Raw genomic sequence first — 12255 nt, forward strand, 5'->3', positions numbered from 1 at the left:
ACACAACGTATAAAATGGCATAAAGATATCAGATATTTGAAGATCATATATACATCTCTTGTTTTTAATGTTCTATTGAAAATGTACAGTGTATACCATGTATGTTTATTTTTTTAAAAACATCAACAAACAAAAATCCATCAGCAAAGCATTCAGCATAAAGAACTTTTATTGTGTCAAGAGCTACATCTCACACTGAGGAAGTAGTTGTTATAACGTACACGTTGTTCAAATCTACTTATAGAATATTAACCGGACAGCCATGTGCGACTTTACCCTTCACATGTTAACACAATCAGGAAACATTAACATCAATTTCCTAACAGATCAAAACCAGCAGCAAGGTGAAAAGCCAGAGCAAGCAGTATGATGAAAAACATTTTTATTTGATTTGCGTTGAACACCTTACTCAAGACTTATTCACTAATCCAACAGAGGTCAGGATAGTGTGTGAAGGTTACCAGGCTGATAATGAAACCAGTGTTCTTTAATGTCTGATACCTCACAACCATCTCGACTCGCACAATTCAGCCATCCCACCCCCATTTCTCACGCTGATGACTGAATACATCAATTAGAACCCATGCTACAAGTGCCCTAATGAACCATAAATTTCGTCCATGACTAACTTGCCTATTTTTCCTGATTTTGGGAGATTTCTGATCTTAGAAAAATGTTCTGAGGTTTGTTTGGAACACGAGATGAAAATTGTAGGCTTCAGCACCAAAAATGGTATTTTGACTCTTGAACTTTTGTGGGCGAAACTACAGGTCATTTCGGTTAAGTCTGACTGAATACAGCTGTTGCAATGAAACACTTTTCTAGTTGTATCTGAGTGAATGTGAAGATTGTCTGGGGAAAAGCTGTACTAAGACTTTTACATGTACATGTACTTGGAGCCGATTCCAAAAGGCCATTTCAGACATACAGGTAAATCAATACTTAAAACGTCTTCACAATGCTTAGTTTTTGGTGGCTGAGTTTGAAATTTTGGACACGTCTTAAGATAATATTGATGAGATGGACAAAATTTTAATTTCTCAAGATGAAAAATGAGCTTTAAGATCGCATTTCAAATTTTGACTTAAGTCAAAACCGGCTTTGAGGAACTGGCCCCAGTATACAAAGTGAAACAAGCTTAACTGTGGCCAAAAATTGCAGTCGAACTCCCCTACATAACAGATGGTTGTATTGAAGTGAACTTTAACAGAAGGTTTTTGGTGAAAGCAGTGCACAGACCAGACATTTTAATATGTAAACAAGCTGAAGTGTATACAGTTACACTGAACTTAATCTGCTGATAGAAGGTGGAGTGTCAGTCTTGTCCACATGTCAATATGGAATCACATTTGACTACACTACATTTGACTTATACTGGTGCGAAACTCATGTGTAACAGCAAGGGTTGTGAACAACAAACTGATGATGAAGGCTATATACCTGGAGATATCGTTTTCAGAGAATTCAAGTTTATATCAGTACAGAGAGAGTTGACCAGAGAGATATTACGCAAATACCTGGAGATCTGCACACATCCAAGGGGGAGGAGAAAAATGCAACAGTTAAATAGTACTGAAATCATTGACAGTTCTACGCAAATAACACTAACATGCAAGTAAGTGGAATGGATGTTTATTACCCCGACTGGAGTTCTACATTATGGCCATCATATGACAACTGTGCCTCCTCGTAGCAGTCTGCGTCCAATTAATGGACCCAATGCCGAGATATTTATTGTGCTGTCTTATTGGAATGCCATGGCAAAGACACCAGACATGATGCCCCTGGCACCCTGTCACCTTACACTAACACCAGGCCAACCAATACTTGGCCTAAATATTTCTCTTATGCTGGGCGTCGAGCAAGGTATCTACCTCTTCTGATTCAGACAGGTGACAGCCTGAAGACATAACTATACTACCCTTTTCCAGGTACCATCCTGACAAACCACCTCATTACATCTGCACGAAGCTGATACTAGTAGACATAATTAACATATCAAGGCACAAAAAGCCAGAACTGAAATTTAATTGTGTTACAAGCACTGTAAGCCATAACTTAATTACTGACCTATTATGGCACTATGGGCATTGGTAGTCAAATTTACTAAGAAATAATGAGGCTACATACATGACTATAGGCACTAGCAACCATAACTTAAATAATGAGGTGTGACGGGGCTGTAGGTACTGTAAGAGTTATGTCATCTGAAGCATAATGGGACTGTAGGTGCTAGCAGTTACAACTTATTGAGGCATAATGGGGCTGTAAGTGCTGGCAGTTATAACTTACTGAGGCATAATGGGTTCTGTAAGTGCTAGCAGTGATAACTCACTGAGGCATAATGGGGCTGTAGGCGCTAGCAGTTACAACTTATTGAGGCATAATGGGGCTGTAAGTGCTAGCAGGTACAATTTATTGAGGTATCATGGGGCTGTAAGTACTGGCAGTTATAACTCACTGAGACATAATGGGGCTGTAAGTGCTAGCAGTTACAACTTATTGAGGCATAATGGGGCTGTAAGTGCTAGCAGTTACAACTTATTGAGGCATAATGGGGCTGTAAGTGCTGGCAGTTATAACTTAATGAGGCATAATGGGTTCTGTAAGTGCTAGCAGTTATAACTCACTGAGGCATAATGGGGCTGTAAGTGCTAGCAGTTACAACTTATTGAGGCATAATGGGGCTGTAAGTGCTGGCAGTTGTAACTCACTGAGGCATAATGGGGCTGTAAGTGCTAGCAGTTATAACTCACTGAGGCATAATGGGGCTGTAAGTGCTGGCAGTTACAACTTATTGAGGCATAATGGGGCTGTAAGTGCTGGCAGTTATAACTCACTGAGGCATAATGGGTTCTGTAAGTGCTAGCAGTTATAACTCACTGAGGCATAATGGGGCTGTAAGTGCTAGCAGTTACAACTTATTGAGGCATAATGGGGCTGTAAGTGCTGGCAGTTATAACTCACTGAGGCATAATGGGGCTGTAAGTGCTAGCAGTTACAACTTATTGAGGCATAATGGGGCTGTAAGTGCTGGCAGTTATAACTCACTGAAGCATAATGGGGCTGTAAGTGCTGGCAGTTATAACTCACTGAGGCATAATGGGTTCTGTAAGTGCTAGCAGTTATAACTCACTGAGGCATAATGGGGCTGTAAGTGCTAGCAGTTACAACTTATTGAGGCATAATGGGGCTGTAAGTGCTGGCAGTTATAACTTACTCACGCATAATGGGTTCTGTAAGTGCTAGCAGTTATAAATCACTGAGGCATAATGGGGCTATAAGTGCTGGCAGTCATAACTTACTGAGGCATAATGGGGCTGTAAGTGCTAGCAGTCATCACTTAATGAGGCATAATGGGACTGTTATTTCTAGCAGTTATAACTCACTGAGACATAATGGAGTTGTATAGGTGCTAGCAGTAGTAACTTACTGAGGTGTAATGGTGCATGCCCTGCCTTGCCAGACAGTAGTACTTGCAGCAGGATCCATGGCTCTTGACAGTGGGCACTGGCTGGAGACAGGTGTCTCTGAATCTGGGGGGAGGGGGTAGAGGTGACTCCCATCGGTACACCTGAGTCTCTTCACAGCAGATAGGCTGGGGGAATACACTCCTTCCCTCAAGGCTGTATTAACAGAGAAATAATGTAGTTCAAAACTTGTATGATACATAAAACATTTTTACTGAGCAAATTGAACAGGAAAATTAGCATAGTGATGGTGCTTCTAAACACATACCTGTAAGCAAATATCTAAAGCCAAACTAAAACTTTGATTATTATTACTTCTTTTTTTTATTTAGTTGCACTATTTAAGGCTGGGGGGGGGGGGGGGGGGGAGGGTGGTGCTCTGGACAGAGTGCTGGGCGTGCTAGTGCAGAACAATGACACAAGTCCAGCTCATGCAGACTTCCTCTCCGTTTGTACATGGGATAGTCTGCAGCAAACCTCAGGTCAGAGGTTATCCCCCCTCCTCAACCATAATGCTGGCCACCAGCTAAACATGATATAAGTGAAAGTCATGAGTATGGCATAAAACACCATTTAAAAAGACAAAAATTCAGCCATGTTTTTCCAGACAACACAGTGTCATATACACTGATCAGTATATGTGTACACTCTTTGTGTACACATCTTATTCCCACACACGTGTCACTGTCAGGTAGATGTACAATCTTACCGGCCAATGAGTCGGTTCCCAATGGGAGGTAACCGTCTCACACATGTAACATGAGAGGCTTCTGACGTCTGGGGGAGGTGTCCCTTGCCCACGGAATCACCGCCCTTACCCTGTAGGGGCACTGGAACGTCTGTCGTCCAATCTAACCTGAGAATACCATACTTACTACTGCCTTCAGACCTGAGAAAAACAATGACAAACATATGCAATTCGATCCATTCATTTGAATCAAAAATGTTTCAACAATATTATATGATGACAATGGCAGGTTTCTTTTTTTTTTTTTATAAAACAACAGATAACAAAACTTTTTAAAGGAATACAGAATCAAAGCTGATTGGCTGACAGTGGAGATAGGCTTCCCTGGGTTAAATCTTGCAGCCTTGGTCATGCTTGAATAAATGTACCGCACCCTAAATTCAGTATAGGCCAGGCATAGCCTGGACTCCCACACCAGCCAATCAGAATCGATTCTGTATCCCTTTAAGTACGAACTCTGCCAGATCTATATTTTTAGACATGAACGTGAACAAGCTGATAACAAATACTATACCTTCTCCATGGGAGAATTTTTAAAAATGTCAACCGTTTACTTTCAGGCACGATTGAAAGCCCTCACTTACTCTCTTATAGTATTAATACCAAGGTTTCCAGGCAATGAATCGATCATATGTTTTCCTGTTTTAAGTTTCAACTCCTGCAACAAAAAAAAAACAATGCTAATAAATACAAAAAAAAAAAATAGAAAAAAGTGACTGCAAACCTATCACTGGATTTAACAGCATGCAAAACTCAGGAAATACAATTTCTATGCATCAGAAACTTGATCGAAACAACTGCAGTTTACGTACAAATGCAATTCACATAAATATGCATGACACCTGCATAACAAATATGAAATTCTCCGTCATATAAGTCAAAAATATTCAAATAAATAAATTGAATATGAAATCAATATCTGAATGAGTGTTATATTGTTTGGCCAGGCGTAATGGCTATAGCATTCCAGCGCAGCATAATGACCCAGGAGCCTTTCAACAATGGTGTTGCTGTGAGCTAATGCTGGCTTCCTTTCCACCCATATGTGGGAGGGTGTGCCTCCAAGTTTTCCCCGGGCGCTGACTGGTTTCCTCCCACTATAATACTGGCTGCTGTTGTATAAATGAGATATTCTTGAGTCCGACATAAAACTTGTACTGAATTAAATGAGTAAATACACTGTGGTCATCACTTCCAATGTAAATGTAAGAATATGTGTCTAACCAATTGTCTGTGAATAAACAAACCAACAAACTCACCTTATCTTTGATGCTGACTCTCTGAAGGAGTCGGAAGCCAGAGTTTCCTGGCTGAAACGTCACTTTATCTTTGACGTACGAGATTGGCGGCAGAATCACAGTCATGGGTCTAGTTCTTCCTTCAGCAAAGTCCTGGCGCACCATCTGCAGGCGTCTCCTCTCCTGCGCTGATGGACGGTCAAAGAAGTCTCTCCATCCCTCTGGGGGCTCTGAGGAATAAAGAGGAGACAGCTCCAATGGATTTATTTGATTGGTGTTAAACCTTGTACCCAAGTAATTTTCACAGCCGAAGTCAGTCGGTTTCAAGGTGCAGGAAACGAGACGGCCAGAGTCCATTTGCACTATCGTACCTTATAATCCCTTCAAGTCAGACAGTGCTGATTGAAAGCTAAGGCTACGAGATCTTAGTGATTCACAATGAACACAGACTGATGATCACTTTGTGCATGCAACCCCAGGTGCATATATAAACAACCACCAAGTACCTGTCTACCATTAGATAGATTCAAACAAGCAATTTATTGATTTGATTGGTGTTTTACACTGTACTTAAGAATTCACTTGTACAATAATGGGTAAATATCACCACATCTGGTAACTTGGGAGCGATATGGGGATGAAAATGGGTAAATATCAGTACACCTGGTAACTCAGAGGTGGTGTGGGAATGAGAATGGGTAGTTATCACTACACCTGGTAACTTGGGAGTGGGGTGGAAATGAGAATGGGTATATATCACCATGCCTGGTAACTTGGGAGTGGTGTGGGAATGAGAATGGGTAGTTATCACTACACCTGGTAACTTGGGAGTGGTGTGGGAATGAGAAGGGGTATATATCACTACACCTGGTAACTTGGGAGTGGTGTGGGAATGAGAAGGGGTATATATCACTACACCTGGTAACTTGGGAGTGGTGTGGAAATGAGAATGGGTATATATCACCATACCCGGTAACTTCAGAGTGGTGTGGGAATGAGAATGGGTAGCTATCACCATGCCTGGTAACTTGGGAGTGGTGTGGAAATGAGAATGGGTATATATCACTATGCCTGGTAACTTGGGAGTGGTGTGGAAATGAGAATGGGTAGCTATCACCATACCCGGTAACTTCAGAGTGGTGTGGGAATGAGAATGGGTAGCTATCACCATACCCGGTAACTTCAGACTGGTGTGGGAATGAGAATGGGTAGCTATCACCATGCCTGGTAACTTCAGAGTGGTGTGGGAATAAGAATGGGTATATAGCACTATACCTGGTAACTTCAGAGTGGGGTGGAAATGAGAATGGGTAGACATCACCATACCCGGTAACTTCAGAGTGGTGTGGGAATGAGAATGGGTAGCTATCACCATGCCTGGTAACTTGGGAGTGGTGTGGAAATGAGAATGGGTAGCTATCACCATGCCTGGTAACTTGGGAGTGGTGTGGAAATGAGAATGGGTAGCTATCACCATACCTGGTAACTTCAGAGTGGTGTGGGAATGAGAATGGGTATATATCACCATACCTGGTAACTTCAGAGTGGTGTGGGAATGAGAATGGGTATATATCACCATACCTGGTAACTTCAGAGTGGTGTGGGAATGAGAATGGGTATAAATCACTATACCTGGTAACTTGGGAGTGGGGTGGAAATGAGAATGGGTAGACATCACCATACCCGATAACTTCAGAGTGGTGTGGGAATGAGAATGGGTAGCTATCACCATGCCTGGTAACTTGGGAGTGGTGTGGGAATGAGAATGGGTATATATCACCATACCTGGTAACTTGGGAGTGGTGTGGGAATGAGAATGGGTAGAAATCACCATGCCTGGTAACTTGGGAGTGGTGTGGGAATGAGAATGGGTATATATCACCATATCTGGTAACTTGGGAGTGGTGTGGGAATGAGAATGGGTAGACATCACCATACCTGGTAACTTCAGATTGGTGTGGGAATGAGAATGGGTATATAGCACTATACCTGGTAACTTGGGAGTGGTGTGGGAATGAGAATGGGTATATATCACCATACCTGGTAACTTGGGAGTGGTGTGGAAATGAGAATGGGTATATATCACCATATCTGGTAACTTGGGAGTGGTGTGGGAATGAGAATGGGTAGTTATCACTACACCTGGTAACTTGGGAGTGGTGTGGAAATGAGAATGGGTAGCTATCACCATGCCTGGTAACTTCAGAGTGGTGTGGAAATGAGAATGGGTATATAGCACTATACCTGGTAACTTGGGAGTGGTGTTGCAATGAGAATGGGTAGATATCACCATATCTGGTAACTTCAGAGTGGTGTGGAAATGAGAATGGGTATATATCACCATGCCTGGTAACTTGGGAGTGGTGTGGGAATGAGAATGGGTATATATCACCATACCTGGTAACTTCAGAGTGGTGTGGGAATGAGAATGGGTATATAGCACTATACCTGGTAACTTGGGAGTGGTGTGAAAATGAGAATGGGTAGATATTACCATGCCTGGTAACTTGGGAGTGGTGTGGGAATGAGAATGGGTATATATCACCATACCTGGTAACTTGGGAGTGGTGTGGGAATGAGAATGGGTATATAGCACTATACCTGGTAACTTGGGAGTGGTGTGGAAATGAGAATGGGTAGATATTACCATGCCTGGTAACTTGGGAGTGGTGTGGGAATGAGAATGGATATATATCACCATACCTGGTAACTTCAGAGTGGTGTGGGAATGAGAATGGGTATATAGCACTATACCTGGTAACTTGGGAGTGGTGTGGAAATGAGAATGGGTATATATCACCATACCTGGTAACTTGGGAGTGGTGTGGGAATGAGAATGGGTATATATCACCATACCTGGTAACTTCAGAGTGGTGTGGGAATGAGAATGGGTAGCTATCACCATGCCTGGCAACTCTGGGGTGGTGTGGAAATGAAATGGGTAGCTATCACCATACCTGGTAACTTGGTAGTGGTGTGGAAATGAGAATGGGTAGATATCACCATGCCTGGTAACTTGGGAGTGGTGTGGAAATGAGAATGAATAGATATCACCATACCTGGTAACTTCAGAGTGATGTGGGAATGAGAATGGGTAGCTATCACCATGCCTGGTAACTTGGGAGTGGTGTGGGAATGAGAATGGGTAGATATCACCATGCCTGGTAACTTGGGAGTGGTGTGGAAATGAGAATGGGTAGCTATCACCATACCTGGTAACTTCAGAGTGGTGAAGAAATAAGAATGAGTAGATATCACCATGCCTGGTAACTTGGGAGTGGTGTGGGAATGAGAATGGGTAGATATCACCATGCCTGGTAACTTGAGGGTGGTGTGGGAATGAGAATGGGTATATATCAGCATGCCTGGTAACTTGAGGGTGGTGTGGGAATGAGGATGGGTATATATCAGCATGCCTGGTAACTTCGGAGCTGTGTGGAAACCAGAATGGGTAAATATCACCATACCTGGTAACTTCAGAGTGGTGAAGAAATAAGAATGAGTAGATATCACCATGCCTGGTAACTTGGGAGTGGTGTGGGAATGAGAATGGGTAGATATCACCATGCCTGGTAACTTGAGGGTGGTGTGGGAATGAGAATGGGTATATATCAGCATGCCTGGTAACTTCGGAGCTGTGTGGAAACCAGAATGGGTAAATATCATCATGCCTGGTAACTTAGAGTGGCGTGGAAATGAGAATGGGTATATATCACCATACCTGGTAACTTGGGTGTGCTACGGGTCCGTTTGTCCTCCTGCCCCCTCTCAGGAGTGTCTGGCAGAGACTTGACTGGGGACAGACAAGGCAAACCTCTGTCCATTAACGTGCCACCTGCCAAGAGAGACATAATTACAGGTATCAGTCAAGGTTTTAAAGTCTTCCCTGTTGAAAGCTTCAGTTTTTCTCAGCCAGCCTTTTTCAAAAACTTTTATGTTCACAACATCTGAAAAAGTCTCAGAAATGAGATAACACGAAATGTGAAATTTGATTCTGTGAATGCTGGCGATGATCCTGGCACTGATTCCACAAAGTCCTTCATGGCAAGTCAAAATGTGAATTCCACATTTTCATACACAACTGGTAAATATTGTGAACGACGAGCGAAATGATGAGAGACAAAAAAATTTACCTTGCAGCTAATGCTATGAAGATGAAGTAATATCAAAACTATTTTTAAGAAAAATTAAAATCAAAGAGTTTTTGGCAAATTGGCCCTGGCTAAAGACAAACTCTCTATAGTGTAATGGTTTTGTAGTTAAAACGGGCATGTGGTGGACAGGTACAGGTAAAGAGGTGCATGTATTGTGATGATAGTGATGTCTTACCAACTCATTGATGTAGCAACAATATGGATGAAAGATTTCCAACACAATGTTAAGCCATAATCATTTTCTCATTGATTCATTTGACCCAACTCACCTATCCCTCCCCCTTTGTAACTGGATGTCTCAGACACATCCTGGCTGATCCCGGAGTCGAAGCCAGAGTCAGTGATCTCATTTACACTGGAGTTCAACTGCAACAAAATCGCACATACGTCTATAGGCACAGGATAACAGACAAACAAATCTGCTGATCCTATAGAGTCAGTGATCTCATTTACACCAGAGTTTCATGTGTGGGTTCAATTCTGGCCTTAAACAGCCGATTTGTGGATTCCTCTACTCTCACTTCTTGTAGGGCTTTTGCATGACAAAAAATGATCAACAATTTTCTGGCAACATTTGAGCGATCTTTCTTCCAGAAAACTTGCTTTCTACCAACACAGTTTGCACATTGGTATTCAAGCCACACATGGAAATCCTTTTTCAGTAACCTGCCGAAGGTTGGTGGTTTACCCTGTGAAAGTACTGTTTCCTCGATCCACCCATAAAAGCAATCATCATTGAGTGAGCTGAAAATTCTTACTTATGGTCTTAAGCAACAATCAATAAATAAATACAATCATGTAAACATAAAAGTGTGAGTTCAAATCCTTTGAAAATGTTCTGCACGGTTACTGTAACAACACCTACATAGAGGTACACCACACAAGCCATGGCCATTTAAAGCTTCCAATAAACTTATCTCCTACAGATGTATGAGGGCTACAATGGAATACATCTGCCTGTAAATAAGTTCTGTCCCAAGTTTAGTAAAACTGCCGACCCACCTGAGTGACTGTGATTATCTGAGTGTCATAAACACAGTCACAGGTAACCCTTTCTTTACACATACAGTACAGCATGTACACAACTGCTACACACACCTCTATTAAACCTCGCCATGCCTCTACTACTGTTACCCGTGGTAACACAAGGTTAGCTCATTCAAGTGGTCAAAGGGTTTTTAGCATTGTAGACCTAGGAAAAACATGTACATTGAATGAATGAGTCAATGAATGCTTTGGGGTTGAATATCATACTTGACAATTTTTCAGTCACATGATGACAAGGATTCATTAGATGTGTGTGTACATATACTGTGTCTTCTTGTGGCAGGGAGAGGCCACGCTGCCAAACTGATGCCACCACGGACGTATCATGCCGAAGACACCAGACATGACACCCCACCCAGTCACATTATACTCACACCAAGCCAAACAGTCCTTGCTCTGACCTCTCAGTGTTGAGTGCCAAGTAAGGCAGTAACTTAAAGGCGGACTCTCTCTCCATTAGGCCAACAATGTACGGCTGACTCACCTGCTGTGACAACTGATCAGAGAACTGGTCCTGACTCTCTTGACTAAGGAGTGCGGAGTCAGATGCTATGGAGCCCTCCCCCTCCCTGCTAAATGCCACCTTCTCAGCCTTAACGCCCTTTTCTTGGACCTGTTGTGGGGTTTCTGTGCAACAAATAGTGAATGAGTGAAATATCCGGGTTTAAAGCCGCTTTGGCAGTACTTTGGCTATATCACAGGACTCATTTATAGAACATGCCCTGTTTCCACCCCCCATAACGCTGGCGGCCACAGTAGAAGCTAAATATTCTTGAGAACAGCATAAAATATCAATCAAATAAATAAATATAGAACATGAATGTTTTAAAACCAGGAGGCCAGAATTGTTTGGTTTTCGATCAATAACATAAAATAAAAACAAAAGACAGACATTTTTACATGCAATTAAACCTCAATTAAAACTCAACTAATTTCCTACTTGCTATGAAACAAAGAGTATGGTTTTAAGGAAATGGAGAAAGACATGTCCAAAACCTGAAGAAAAAAACTCATTTTAGAGGCTTATTTTGTTTTATTTTACTTTTATATTTCTTCAGAAGCCCTCTGTTTTATGCATACTTTTGGTTAATGGTCCGAAACAGTCAGAAATGACATGATTGATGAACATAATGGGAACGAGAGACCTGCTTAGCTCCCAGAATTCGTGATCTCACCCAACAAAGTTGTTTGGATAGCTCTCATCACTGACGTCACGAATATAGGCTACATGTCCTTAATTTCTGTAGTTCAAAGTCATTTTTATGCCCCAAGAACTTTTTTGCACCTCTATATGTACTTCCACATCACATACCTGTACTCTGTATTGGAAAACAAAAACAAAGCAATGCATGTAGCGTTCAAGCAGCTTTGTTGTTTGTCATGCACATGAAATTCTGAGACAAGTCTTACATGTACCTTTAACTGCCATCTTCTTAGATGCATCTTGGTTCTCATAATGACGATAGATGAACGAGTGTCGCGGGTGGAGTTTCCTGGATAGGTAAAACATTCAGATTAGATCATGACTTCTTCTTGACGCCACACTCAAGAATTTGTTTCACAATCAGATCTTGTGTCCCAAAATTCACATTTTCCAG

General features: G+C 41.9%; 1 protein-coding gene across 1 annotated transcript in view; it reads right to left on the reverse strand.

Moving 5' to 3' along the window:
- The window catches only part of LOC135464689 (uncharacterized), a 60978-nt gene that overhangs the window by 1582 nt on the left and 47141 nt on the right, over positions 1-12255 (reverse strand). Inside the window, exons 23-30 of the mRNA XM_064742189.1 lie at positions 12074-12150; positions 11142-11284; positions 9880-9976; positions 9178-9291; positions 5478-5686; positions 4803-4876; positions 4180-4359; positions 3434-3626 (exon numbers count right to left, since the gene is read on the reverse strand). Coding sequence (XP_064598259.1) covers positions 3434-3626; positions 4180-4359; positions 4803-4876; positions 5478-5686; positions 9178-9291; positions 9880-9976; positions 11142-11284; positions 12074-12150 — 1087 coding nt within the window. The remainder of the gene's footprint in view (positions 1-3433; positions 3627-4179; positions 4360-4802; positions 4877-5477; positions 5687-9177; positions 9292-9879; positions 9977-11141; positions 11285-12073; positions 12151-12255) is intronic.

Source organism: Liolophura sinensis, chromosome 4 (genome assembly GCF_032854445.1).
Source record: "Liolophura sinensis isolate JHLJ2023 chromosome 4, CUHK_Ljap_v2, whole genome shotgun sequence".
Classification (NCBI taxonomy): domain Eukaryota; kingdom Metazoa; phylum Mollusca; class Polyplacophora; order Chitonida; family Chitonidae; genus Liolophura; species Liolophura sinensis.